The sequence below is a fragment of the Bos mutus genome, chromosome 21, assembly GCF_027580195.1.
Source record: "Bos mutus isolate GX-2022 chromosome 21, NWIPB_WYAK_1.1, whole genome shotgun sequence".
Lineage (NCBI taxonomy): Eukaryota > Metazoa > Chordata > Mammalia > Artiodactyla > Bovidae > Bos > Bos mutus.
Window position 1 is genome coordinate 56,529,458 of NC_091637.1, and position 14,244 is coordinate 56,543,701.

At 53.1% G+C, this 14,244-nt stretch overlaps 1 protein-coding gene across 1 annotated transcript in view; it reads left to right on the forward strand.

Annotated features, from left to right (window-relative positions):
• RIN3 (Ras and Rab interactor 3) overlaps positions 1-14,244 on the forward strand; it is a 135,904-nt gene extending 121,660 nt beyond the window's left edge. Inside the window, exons 8-10 of the mRNA XM_070357872.1 lie at positions 4,007-4,138; positions 10,406-10,569; positions 13,501-14,244. Of these exons, the coding sequence (XP_070213973.1) occupies positions 4,007-4,138; positions 10,406-10,569; positions 13,501-13,821 (617 nt within the window). The 3' untranslated portion in view covers positions 13,822-14,244. The remainder of the gene's footprint in view (positions 1-4,006; positions 4,139-10,405; positions 10,570-13,500) is intronic.

Sequence of the window (14,244 nt, forward strand, 5' to 3'; positions counted from 1 at the left end):
TCTCAGTCCTACCGCTTGAGGCCCCGCTGTGTACAGGGCTGAGCCCCGAGCCCAAAGCCTTGGGCTCCAGGCTTTTAGGAAGGAGAATGCAGCACTAACTATCTCCAGGATATTGGCTGGGAGCCAGTGCCTTTAAATGATGCTTAAAAGTTGTGTTTGTCCACAAGGAGCTCTCAGGTCAGGGAGCCTGTGTGGTTATTTCTTACTACATCAAAGAAGAGAGACCCAGATTCTACTGACCAACCGTGGGACTTGGAGCAAATTTCTGTATCCCTGAGCCTCCGTTTCCTAATAATGAGGTTGGACTTGAATCCAAAGCTATTGGTGTGCTAAGTCAGTGATGGCATGAACATCATCTCATGGAAGCTAGTCATGTGCGTCTCTTCCCTGCTCCATGTTCTTGTTGGTAGCTTGAAGTTGGCCACTGGGGAAATCTTTATGCCATGAAAATTGGCAAATCCTGCAAAGCAGAGCTTTTTTCTTTGGAGAACCCCTTGTTAAGCATTCCCAGCACACCACTGTCTAAGGCCATAATAATGGATCCTAGTGACCTCGACCATGACCCCAGCTGTGGGAGAACAGAGTGGGGCCTGGTGGGAGGACACGTGGGGCCAGCGCACTGTCGGTGTCCTAGATTCCAAGCCCCGTGCTAGAGACTGGAAAGGCCGTGATGGGGCAGAGGCTCAGAGAGGTTAAGTGATCTGCCTAAGCTCACACAGCCTCCATCCCTGCCTTCAGGGAGCTCACAGCTCACAAGAAGGGCAGGCTCTGAAACAGTCAAGGGTCTGGGCACTGGAGCAGGGACCATCTATTGAGGATGTGGGAGGACAAGAAGTTAGTGAGGGAAAGGAAGGGAGGGCGGCCCAGGCAGAGGGAACCGTGTGTGAAGGCGCAGATCATTGAAAGCGCCGGTAGCATTCAGCTGCAATTCAGCACAGTAGGGTGTTCTTCAGAGTGTGGCAGTGGGTGGCGGAATGTCATCCTGAGTTCCCCCTGGTGCGGGAAGGACTCCTAGAGTCTGTGCAGAGGCCCGTCTGAGTCGGCGCCAGGCTCGGGCTCTGAAGTCTGGCTGGGAGCTCAGCATTCATTCATTCACACTTACCCAGCACCATCTCCTGCACACACCCTGCCTCTCGTTGCTCTGTGCATTGGGGAGACAGAGAGGAAGTTGCTCATGGATAGTTGGAGGGACAGACAGATACGAGATCTAAGGAGTCCCGTGCAGTGGAGTGGCTGAACACAAAATCATGGTAACCAAGGAGATGGGCCCCAGAGCCCTTCCTGAGGGTCAGCCGAGATTCTCAAAAAGAGCGTGGGGACAAGGAGAAAAGGGCAAAGCCCGGGGCCGCAGTCCAGAGGGTTCCTCCCCTTTCTGTCTTAAGTCCTCAGACCTCGGGCCGGAGCTGGACAGTCCTGGCTGAATGTCGCTGTCCTCTCAAGCGGGTTTTCTCACCTTGGCGCTGCCGACCTTTGGGGACTGAGTAATTCCTTTCTATGGAGGGCTGTTCTGTGCCCTGTAGGGTTTTTAGCAGCATCCCTGGCCTGTACGCCAGTAGCAAAAACAATGCCAGATATTGCCAAGTGGCCCCAAAGGGCAGAATCTCCCTGGTTGAGAACCACTGCTCAAAAGCAAATAAGCTTTCCTGATTATTGTGTTTGGCAAGTTATCATTGGGTTGGCCAATAAGTTCGTTCGGGTGTTTCCCTACCATCTTGTGGCCAACCCAATAATACAATACCAAGAAAAAAAAATGATATTCTTGGAGGCAGAGTAAAATTTCGGTCAGCATGAGTTATAGGTGAATTCCAAAGGGCACAGGACTGTTTCACATCCGTGTTGCCAGACCCACCTTGTTCCCTAATTCATAAATCAAACAAGAAAAGAATCTCCCGTGTTCCGAGCATTCTAATAATTAAATTATCAACATGAAAACCAACTCCTGGCACAAAGTACTGTGTCCCCTGGAATTCTAAAGTTGTGTCTCAGGCTCAGAAAGGTTATGAAAGAAAGACTTTCTCCAAAACTGACTGATCCTGTGTGCAGAGACACGGGAATCTTGAAAGATGTGATCAGAGAGCCTCTAAACACAGAGCTGGAAAAAGAGGAACAGTGTTCTTCCTTAGTGGGCATTTCCGTGGAGGTGGTGTCGGGGCACTCCGCTGTGATTCATTTCATAGAATTCTCACCAAAACCTCATAGGATGTCATGCTGTCTGTGTGAGTTCACATTGGGCCAGTAATGCAGGCTCAGAGGGGTAGGACAATTAGCTCAAGGTCACACAGCTGGTAAGGAGTGAGATTCCTGCCCCGAGTCTGACTCTGCTTTTCAGTGCTGCGTGTTACCAACTCCACCAACCAGTTCATTTTACGGGTAGAAAAACTGAGGCCACCTCAGAAAGCAGAACAGAGGTGCCAAGAATAGCTCACTTTTCCACTGCACCCTGTGGGTACTGAAGTACTCTTGTATTCTCTTTCTAATTTCAGTCTCTCAAAAACCATGACAGGCCCTCAGGGCATCTTGTTAGGCCCACCTCCACCTCGCTCCTTCCCCAAGGCATGTCAGGAGCTCTGAGCCCAGGAACACTTTCCACAAAGTGTGTGTGTGTGTGTGTGTGTGTGAGTCAGTCGCTCCGAGAAAGCACCTTTCAAGGCCACCACACCCTGACCATTCAGTTGTGTCCGACTCTGCGACCCCATAGACGATAGCCCTCCAGACTCCTCTGTCCATGGGATTTCCCAGGCAATAATACTGGAGTGGGTAGCCATTCCCTTCTCCAGGGGATCTTCCTGACCCAGGGATCACACCTGGGTCTTCCGCACTGCAGGCAGATTCTTTACCACCTGAGCCACCAGGGAAGCGCCGCCCTCCCCCGCCCCGCCTACACAAAGCAGGAGTGATGGATTATTCCTTTCAGAGGTATTTTTGTTTTAGAAGAAACCCTCAGGAAAGGGTACTGCTTAACCCAAAAGAGGGGCTTCCCACAGAGGTGGCTAAGCGGTAAAAGGATCCACCTGCCAATGCAGGAACTGCCAGAGAGGCTCAGGTTCAATCCCTGAGTCAGGATGATTCCTTGGAGAAGGAAATGGCAACCCATTCTAGTATTCTTGCCTGGAAAATCCCTGGGACAGAGGAGCCTGGAGGGCTACAGTCCATGGGGTTGCGAAGAGTCGGACAGGACTGAGTGACTAAACGACAGCAATAACATTCTGTCTTATTACTGAAACATCACAACCACCCACATGAGGCACAGATGCTGTTGTTATCCCCATTTTATAGTCAAGGAAACTGAGGCGCGGCGAGGTTGAGCTTGGGCTCACTTGAGGGTCACAAGTGAGCGAGCGGGTGAGTGCTAACCCTGGGACTTGGATCCAGGTCCGGTGCTAAACTGCCATAGAGGCTCAGGTTCGATCCCTGCATCAGGATGATTGCTTGGAGGAGGAAATGGAAACCCATTCCAGTATTCTTGCCTGGAAAATCCCTTGGACAGAAGAGCCTGGCAGGCTACTGTCCATGAAAGAGTCAGACATGACTGACCACATAGCCCCAAAGAATGCAGGTTGGAGGGGGAGCTTCAGGCCTCGTGGCATCTGGTGGAGGGAGGGCTTCGCTTTTGCAGGGGAGACGTGTGGTCACAGAGACAGGGAGCCTTCCCAGAAGACCTGAGACAGACAGCTGCTCCTGGGTGGGTCCGTGAAGTGTGACGTGAACTTGAATGAGGATGGCAGAGGGGAAGAGCTGGCAGAGGGGAAGGGGCTGGTCTTGCCCACCCGGTGGAGGGCGCCTTTCTCGGTTCCTTCTTCCGAAACCCAGACTGTGTCTCAGGCCTTCTGACTAGGCTGATCTAGGCTTGCCCCGTGTCCTGAGAGTCAGGAGAAAACACAAAGGTTCCTCTTCTGGGGTGACCATCACCCACCCACCCAGCAAACCACTGATCCTTGCCCTGGGCAGGGAGCAGCTCCCAAGGAGAGCCTCGCACTCACCACCTTCCGCCTCCTTCCTCTCCCAGGGAAGCCCTATGGGGCAGACGACTTCCTGCCGGTGCTCATGTACGTCCTGGCCCGCAGCAACCTCACAGAGATGCTTCTCAACGTGGAATACATGATGGAGCTCATGGATCCCGCCCTGCAGCTGGGGGAGGGTGAGTCACTGTGCCAGACCCATCTCTGGACCCCCGGGGCCTCTCGCCCACCCCTGACCCAGCCACACCAGGGGTGCTGGGCAGCTCAACCCAAACCTCCTGCATACCAGATTCCTGGGGCATGACACGATACCTAACACATTCCCGGTCCCGGGGGAGCTCACAGACTAGCAGGGGAGCTGCGCCAGTAAAGAGACCTCATCATCGAGGCTTGTCAAGGGAGGCCCTGAGGGTACCAGAGCACGGTACTTAGTCTGTGCAATCAGAGAAGGCTTCCTGGAGGAGGTGATGTCTGAGCTGAACACTGAAGGATAAACACCAGTCAGATAAAGAAGGACAAAAGGCCATCTTCACACAGGGAACAGCCGTTGCTGGCAGTATAAACAATAAGCGAATGATGGTCAAGTTCTTAAGGCTGGCCCTGGGAACTCACAGGCTTCCACTCATCCAGTTCTGGCAGGAAGAAAGTGATGCTGTGACAAGAGGCCATGAACTCTCCTGGAGGACGAGGGTGGGAGCGTAATTCGTCCCACCCTCACTTTCCCTTCCCTTTCCTCCTTCCCACCACTTCCTTCCACCCACTTAGCCTCAGCCACCCCTCCACCAAGAATCCCTGAGGGGCAGCCAGCCCAGATAGCAGATCCAAGGGAGCCCCAAGCCGCCCTCTGAGACATCACCCCCAAAGCGTGGAGAGACTCTCAGGCCCCCAGTGGCCCCTTTGGGCTTTGTGGTTCTTGAGATAAGCTGGCCCTCTTTGCATCTGTTTGCCTTTTTAGCCTGTGTTGGTCTCTGGGGTGACAGTATGACGTATCTAGTCCTGTGAGTTCTTGGCAGCTCAGGGGAGCGTGTAAAGCCACTGAAGATTGGCCCAGCCCCATGGACTGTTGTGGGGGTCTTAAAGACAATGTCAGGGAAAGCCCTTTGCAGAGTGGAAGGATGGGGCAGGGCTGTGGGGCTCTGCACTGGGTCTGAGCCCTGGCCGGCCAGTTCCCCGGCAGTGGTCAGCCATGCCCTGGCCACAGTGACCCCTGCTCCATCCAGAGCCTCAATCTTCGCTGCCAAGCAGGGCTCCACGCCAGGCATGGTGGCACACAGTAGGGCCAGGCCAGAGACATCCTTGATCCAACTACCCTCTACTTATGGACATGAACCCTCCCACCTCAATTGTGCCATAACCTCCTAGGATACCTTCTTTCTCTTCCTGAAACCCACAAGGGGTTCAGGTGGGAAAGCTGAAATCCTGTGGTCAGGAGAGCTAGTCTGTTTGGGGGCTTCATTAAGTTTGTTTTTTTTTTAACTGCAGTATAGTTGATCTGATCTGATCTGATCTGATCTGATAGTTGATTTACAATGTCTTGTTAGTTTCAGGTGTACAGCAAAGTCGTTCAGTTTTATGTATTATTTTTTCAGATTATTTTCCATTATAGGCTATTACAGGATATTGACTAAAGTTCCCTGTGATATACAATAAATCCTTGTTGCCTACCTATTTTATATATTCAGCGACATGAAGTATTTTTGAGACAAGCCAAATACAAATAAATACACAAAGATCTTAAACATTTCACAGTTTCTGACCCAAAACACTGCCTGGATACCCTGCACACTACTCCTTTACAGACTTAAGAGTCAGGGCCCCCTGCCCCACCTCTGGCACCATGGGGAAATTTCTAAGGAATTCTATGGGATGTTTGCTGGAAGGAGAAATGGCAGGAAGTAGACTGGGGGCGTGTGTGCCCCCTTGCCCCTCTCTCTGTTCCTACTCCCAAAGCCAGAGTGGGAGGCTCTGCATCTAGGACAGCCCAGCCTTACAGGCACTGGACTCTGGCAGAAGGACAGTTTGGGGGCCTCCAGAATGGGTAACCCAAGTCTGCCAGTCTTGATGGAATGACTTCCATCTAGATGTATCTGGGCCCCAGAGCAGGCAACAGAGCACCAGGGGATGTGGGGAGGTTCCTGAGTTTCCCCAGCTTTACTCTCCTGTCTTCACCGGGTGGTGGCCCAAAGGTGCTGCACATCATTGAAGCCTCTGAAGTTCAGTAAAAAGAGGGACTTGCCTGGGAATTCCCTGGTGGTCCAGTGGTTAGGACACCACGCTCTCTCTGCCAAAGGCCCGGGTTCAATCCCTGATGGCATATCCCCACCCCTGGTGCTCTGCAGAGTCAGACATGCCCGAACTAGGAGCAGGCTCCAGGAAGTCCCTACTCTTGAGAACTTCAATTACTCCATATGGCTCAGGGGTAAAGAATCTGCCTATAATGCAGGAGACATAGGAGACCTGGGTTGGGAAGATCCTCTGGAGGAGGGCATGGCAACCCACTCTAGTATTCTTGGAAAATTCCTGGAAAATCAAATGGACAGAGGAGCCTGGCAGGCTACAATCCAAAGGGTTGCAAAGAGTTGGACACGACTGAGCAACTAAGCTCACACACACACACACACACACACACACACATACAAGAGGAGAACTAACACAGAGTATAGAAAAGAGCAGTTTGGAGGCTGGATTTTGGTCCCAGTTCTGCCTCTGATTGGCTGGAGATCTCAGGCAAGCTACTTCTGTGGCTTGGGAAAGAGATGGCATGGGACTAGATTTGGGGTTTTCAGACCATCTGGGCACTCCACCCTTCTGCAGAAGCAGATGGGGGCAGGAGGAGAGGTTGAACGGGCTTCCGCCTTCCTGTATTTCACAGGCTGAACAGACAGATCTGAACTCATCAGAAACCTGTAAGACCTTCATGTTCTTCCAACTGGTTTCACATGCTATAATTTGGCAAAAACCAGAAACAGAGTCCCACTTTCTTGTAGCAGGCTTTTAGACAGTGAGAGATCAGGGACTTCCTGTACGAAGTAGAGAGTACTTGGACACTGGGCCGATGGAACCCTGGCCCCTTTCTTCTCCCACCCTCTCTGCAGCATCCATCACTCTGGGCAATTACAGGACTGATGGGAGACCCATGCAGCTGCTAGGAACCTGGCTGGAGCCAGGTCAAAATACAAACTCTCCCAGAAGCACCCTCATAGATTCCTTTACCCACATGCCCTCTGCACATTGGCTGACAGCTGGCCATGCTGAGCTAATAATATCTTAAGAGAGGCAATGAGCTTTTTCCATCAGTAGCACACTCTCCCTAAAGAGAACTGCCCAGCTCCAAAACTCACGTGCAGAGTCACCTGCCACCTAGTGGTCATGGTGGGAACTGCAGAGGACCCCAAGTCCAAGATTAGTGGTCCAGGAGAGCCAGGAGGCTGTGGAAAAGCAGGTGGTGAGCAAGCAGGAGTGTGCTGGCAGGGCTAGAGTTCGTCCCTTTGCCCAAGAAGGTGGGGAACCTCCGGAGCACCTCCCTTAGGTCACCTAACCACCATGTGTTACTGAGCACTGCACTTTACGTGTGTTCCTCTCTTTTCACTGCATTTGATGGGATTTGTGGATGAGGAAATGGAAGCACAGAGAACACTAATTCACCTGAAACACAGGACTGCCTGCTGAAGGCTGAGACCCGGACCCTGCTCTGTGGCCCCAAATCTGAACATTCGCAGTCAGTGCACTACAGCCAGTCGCCCCTTCCCAGCCAGGGGGATGTGATCACCATGGGAAACACGACCGTGGGGAATGCCAGCTAGAGGACTGGGACTCTTGGCCAGCAAGGGCTGGAGGCAGCAGGCAAGTCTTCCTGGAACACACAGGCTTTGAGCTGGGCTGGAATAGGAGGCCCATGGGAGGTCTACTGGCCCTTCTCTGATAAGGGACGCTAAGCCAAGTTCCGTGTTGGCCTTGATATTGTTTTTGTTGTTGTTGAGTTGCTAAGTTGTGTCCGACTCTTTGTGACCCCATGGACTGTAGCCCTCCAGGCTCCTCTGCCCATGGGATTTCCCAGGCAGGAATACTAGAGTGGGTTGCCATTTCTTTCTCCAGAGACTCTTTCCCACCCAGGGATCAAACCTACATCTCCTGCATTGGCAGGCGGATGCTTTACTGCTGAGCCACCATGGAAGCCCTGGCCTTGACACCTATTTCAAAAACTGTCTCCTTCCTGTACTGCCATGAAAGGGCGAGTGATCCTGTGGCCACAAACCCCTTTATCTCATCCCCTACTCACCCCAGGCAGGCTATGAACTTTTCACATATTGGTTGTGGAATTTGTAGCAATATGTAGGCAGCTTCATCCAGTGTAGCAGTTAGGAATGCTTTGGGCTACAAATAACTCACTATGTACCTAATAATGGTTTAAATCAGAGTAAGGGACTGGTTTGTCTCTTGCATCAAGAAGTCCTGGGGTTGGTTTTGTTTGGTTTTGTTTCCATTTTGTAACTGCCTTATTGAAAAGCAAGACCCCTTCCATTCCGGGTCTCCTCATATTATAGGTGTTTCCTGCCAAATTGGGGGGATTATTTGTATTAATTTTGTAATCTGTGACTCTGTACTGTTGAAGGTTTCTCAATTCTGTGGGGTCTCCTTAGAATGTATGTGACTTTTCATGTTGCAATATCACACAGATGAGACAGCCCAAATTTCACTAACACCACTCTGAATAAATGATCTGAATGAGAAAAAGAAGTCCTGGGGTAAGCAACTGATAATGATGGCAGTTTTTATCCCTGCCATCAAGAAATTGTAGACCCAGCTCTTTCCATTGTTCTTTAGGATGTGAACCTTTGTCTTTGTGACTATCACCTCTGATCACAAAACAGCTCCTGTGCCTCCGGGCTCACCTCTGTGTTCCAGACAGGAGGAAGGGAGGAGACAACCCAAAATCTGACAAGATGTATCAACTAAGTCTGTCCCTTACTAAAGGCTTTCCTGGAAGCCCCACCCAGGGACTTCCACTTATATCTGTGCAGCAACCAGAATGGGGTCTCTTGTCCTGTACCTCAAACTGAAAGAGATTCTGGGAAGTGAGCATTTTAGTTGTGTTACTTACCCCAAACAAGGAGAAAGAAAGTGAAAGTGATGTCGCTCAGTCGTGTCCGACTCTTTGTGACCCCATGGACTGTAGCCCACCAGGCTCCTCTGTCCATGGGATTTTCCAGGCAAGAGTATTGGAGTGGGTTGCCATTTCTTTCTCCAAGGGATCTTCCCAACCCAGGGATCGAACCTGGGTCTCCTGCATTGCAGGTAGACCATTTACCCTCTGAGCCAGCAATTAATTAGGAAGAAAAAGAAGATGAGATTTGGGTGGCTCACTGGCAGATGACCCTCATGTCAAAAATCACTGCTCTGCTCTGTAATGTTCAGTCCTTGGATCTGGCGGATTCCCTGGAGGAGGGAATAGCCACCTACTCCATTATTCTTGCCTGGAGAATTCTACGGACAGAGGAGCCTGGCAGCCTACAGTCCCTATAAGGTTACAGAGTCGGACATGACTGAAGCAGCTTAGCACACATGCATGACATATTTCAAAAATTAAATTACCTTAGGAAACATTAGGTATTAGGAATATGTATGAATTAAAATAAAAAGAAACGGAGAAATGAAGGATGCAAATTTTTAACTTTCTTTAAATTATTAAAAGTTGTGTGTCATCATATAAACATAATTAACATTTTCTCCACATATTTTTTAAGTTTTTTTTTTAAAATAAAATGTATATGACACCTACAGAGAGAGGTCTCCTGCCCACCCATGTCTCCAAGGCACTGCTTTCCCCACCCTAAAGACATCCATGGCTGTTAGTTTCTTGAGTATCTTTACATTTTAAAACTAAAAACTCACTTTAAAGCATCAGTTTAGAAATAAGCAAGGACTGCTGCTAAGTCACTTCAGTCGTGTCCGACTCTGTGTGACCTCATAGACGGCAGCCCACCAGGCTCCCCCGTCCCTGGGATTCTCCAGGCAAGAACACTGGAGTGGGTTGCCATTTCCTTCTCCAATGCATGAAAGTGAAAAGTCAAAGTGAAGTCGCTCAGTTGTGTCCGACTCTTAGCGACCCCATGGATTGCAGCCCACCAGGCTCCTCCGTACACGGGATTTTCCAGGCAAGAGTAAAATAAGCAAGAGTTGCGTCCTAAAGGGGAGCCAATGACAAGCTTTGAGCAGAGCCGTACAGCTCAGGGCTGGACTCGAGGAATCTTTTGATTCTGCGGTGGGCGCGGGTCTGAGTCTCAGCAAGTGACCAAACCACCTGGCCGCAGGCGCCTCGGGCCAGCGGCGGTGGGTGGGGCTTACAGAGGTGGGCGGGGCGGACCAAGCCGGGACCAGCTCCCTCCGGTTGCATGTGGGTGGAGGCGGTGGTTCAGGCTCCGCCTCCACACCCTTGCCTCCTGCAGGTTCCTACTATCTGACCACCACCTACGGGGCCCTGGAGCACATCAAGAACTACGACAAGATCACGGTGACCCGGCAGCTGAGCGTGGAGGTGCAGGACTCGATCCACCGCTGGGAGCGCCGGCGCACGCTCAACAAGGCTCGGGCCTCCCGCTCCTCCGTGCAGGTGCGGCCTGGGACCGAGAGGGTGGGGGGGGACGGGGGAACCTTGCTCCCAGACCATCCCTACTGCCTGCCAGTTCAGGAGCAATGGCACTGAGCCCCCCAGCCTGCCATTGTGTGCCGGGTTAGGGGCTGGGGAGGAGAAGTTGAGGGCTGGAGAAGAGAAAGGTACCAGCGAGCATCGGCGTTTCAGTTGGGCACACAAGATAGAGCTAGGAAGAAGGAGACCTTCACCCAGCATTCCTCAGAGTCTCTGATGTCCGAGCAGGCTGTTAGGGCCGGAGATGGGACCAGTGGTTTGTCCCAGTTAAAAAGCCCAGGAGCTGATCTGCAGCCTTGCCACTTGGTGCCCAGACAAATGCAGCAGCTGCGAAGGGTCCCCCTGCCCCTAGCCTGCCCACAGCCTGCCCACCTCCAACCCACCCACCCATCCTTCCTCACTTCTGTCTGTACAGACTCAGTGTTCAAAAGTCACTGGTGGCCAGACTCCTGCCCCACCCATCCCGTTATCCCACACCTCCGAGGCTGCATCAAATCAGTTCATTTCAGTTCAGTCAATCAGTCATGCCTGACTCTTTGTGACCCCATGGACTGCAGCATGTCAGGCTTCCCTGTCCATCACCAACTCCTGGAGCCTACTCAAACTCATGCATCAGAACAGCTATGAGCACGCTGAGCTCGACTCCCTAGGGCTTAGCCTCTCAGCCCATGCTGGTCCATCTCCCCTTCCTCACCAGCTGCCACTGCCCAGCCTCAGTTTCTCCAACAGCCCCTCCTCTGAAAAGCCTTCCCTGCCACCCCCCCGCCTGCCCCCTCCCCACTCCCTATGGCATGGGTTAGAAGTGCTTCCTGCTGCTGCTGCTTCTGTTGCAGCACATATACCCTGTACTGTAACCATCTGTGTATAAAGCTGTAACCCTGAGAGAGCAGGCCCTATTGCTCACATGTCTCAGGGCCTGGGACAGAGTGGGACTGGGGTATGCACAATGGCAAGAGTTGGGACAGTGAATCAAGCTTCACAGTCCAGAGCTGTGAGTAGGTCTCCAGACTCACTTCCCTGGCATCTAGGGCACACTGGACCTGAATCCCATGCCTGGCTGCTTTCCACATGCCCTTTCTATAACTGGGAGAGCCCAGGCCTGGGAGGCAAGAGGCTCACAGTATGGATCCAGCTCTGTACCAGCTTGCTGTGTGATCCCAAGCCGTGTCTAACTCTCTCTGGGACGCAGTTTTCCTGTCAGCCCAGGGGGGGCTCTGGCCCATTTGAGCTCTGCCTCCCCAGTACATGTTCTAACATCAGCCAAGCTGATGTCCCTCCTCCTCTAATCAATGGTGTCTTGATAATGTTTAGTAACTGGTTCTCTGGGGAGAAAAAAAAAAAAAAAAGGCTCTGATCTTTGCTTCTGTCAATTTCCATGGTATTACTATAAATACTGCCTCTGTGGCTGATTCCAAGCTACTAACTTGGCATCATGGAACTTGGAGTTGGGAAGAGATGTACACAGTTGGCTTTCTCAAGCTGGTATGAGCCAGCATAAGTTGGCGAGTGCAGCTGCAGCACACCAGCATTCCCTCCCGCCTTCTGGGACAGCTGCCCCTCCACCAACTCTTGGAATGTGAGCGCCCTTGGTCCAAGGGTGACCCTCTCATTCCTTCCTTCTTGCTTCTACCTCGTGGATTCCCAATGCTGAGCACCAGTGCGTCCCACTAAGGAGGCAAAGCTCAGGAAGAGGCTTGGGATGAGACTTATCAGCACCGTTCTGGGGTCTGAGGAGGGCACCGCTGTCCGCCCCCTTCCCAGTGTCCTCTGCACCGCACACAGTAAATCCCTACCCTCAGGAGAGAAAGCCCAGAGCCTAAGAGTCATCGGATGTCAAGGACTCTGGGGGAGGCCTGATGGTGGCTGAGGAGAGCATAGGCAGCCACTGAGACCCAGGGAAGCGGGCTGGGCTTTCCCCTCCCAGGAAGAAAAAAAAGAAATGATCCCAGGGACTATTGACACAGAGCCTGGCACTACTCTGTAGTCATTAATAATCTCCATTCTGAACTAGGCGGCATCAGGAGACCGCTGTGCTGTCACCATCCTTCCCCCGCACACACACTTCCTGCCCGCCCTCTGGGCCCTTGGAAGAAAGAGGAATCTTCTAGGCTCTGAGCTAGTTTTCTGTGCTCCACCCCCAGGCACAGAGAAAGGACTGCTTTTATCCCCAGTTAACAGTACTGGAAATGGAGACCCAGAGAAGTCAAGGTCACACAGTGAGTGGGAGCAGATTCAAAGCCAGGCAGGGACTCCTTCCACGGTCTCTGGTGGACTCAGGTGTGAGTGTGCTGTTTTCTGCAAACACTCTCCATCTCTTTCCCCCAAGTCTTCTCCCCCGCCCTTCCCTGCCAGCCTGCTCCTCCTGGGAACACCACCCTCCCATCCCCAGGCCCCTCCAGCCCTAGGGCCTGAACTGTTCAGCCTGCCTTAGCTGCTCCAGCTGAGCCATGGAATGCTGGGGTGGGTCTGAATCTTTGATTTTATTTATGCTGCCCCGTGTGCCCAGCAGAGTGCCTGGAATACAGGGGGACTCCTGGAAGAAGAGAAAGTGAAAAATAGATTTTTTCAATGACAGCAAGCCCGTGGGCTGGCCACCAGGGGGCGCGCTCACTCCTTGTGTCCAGACCAAGCGACTGACCTAGTGAGAGCTGAGGCTCAGAGAAGGAGGGTCTTTGCCTGAGGTCACGCAGCAGGGTCAGCCGCAGGTACCCCGACGGCCAGCCTCACGACCCCTCCTGCCATCCATCCGCTGTCTATGGAGAGGAATCGGGGGGCCCAAAGAGGACAAGGCCACGCAGCTTCTCCTGTCCAGGCTCCCAGCATCGGGGCAGGGGTGAGACAGGACGTGGGCTTGGCCCCGCCGGTAACCATGACCCCCTCCGTCTTGCCTTGCAGGACTTCATCTGCGTGTCGTATCTGGAGCCGGAGCAGCAGTCGCGGACGCTGGCGTCGCGGGCGGACACGCTGGCCGAGGCGCTGTGCGCCCAATGCGCGGAGAAGTTCGAGGTTGTGCAGCCCCAGGACTACCGGCTCTTCGTGCTGGTGGACGGCCGCACCTTCCAGCTGGCCGACGAGGCGCTGCCACACCGCATCAAGGGCTACCTGCTGCGGAGCGAGCCCAAGCGCGACTTCCACTTCGTGTACCGGCCCCTGGACGGCGGCGGGGGCAGTGGAGGCCCGCCCTGCCTCGTGGTGCGGGAGCCCAACTTCCTGTGAGCCTGGAGCCACGGCCCCTCCGATGGCAGTGTCCACCCAGGCGGGGACGCTGGCAGACCGGCCCGCACCCTCGACCCCCACACTCACACTCAGACGTACCCACTCACGCATGCACACGCACCCACTCACACATGCACACGCACAGACACATGCGCGTGCGCACTCAAACACACACTCCCAATAGGGATGCCCACACGTTGCCCCGTGCTTGCAGCCTACTGAGCGCGCCTCGGCCACCGTGGCATGGCCCCAGCGTGCTCCCAGTAGAAGGGCGGGAGCCAGGAGAGGCCACGTCCTTCATTAGGCAGAAAGGGAAATGGAAACTCAGAAAGAGAAAGGACCCTCCAGACCCCTGCAGCACACAGAGCCCAAGCTCGGCCCCTGTTCACACACAGCCCATCAGGCCAGTCCGTCTGCCCCGCG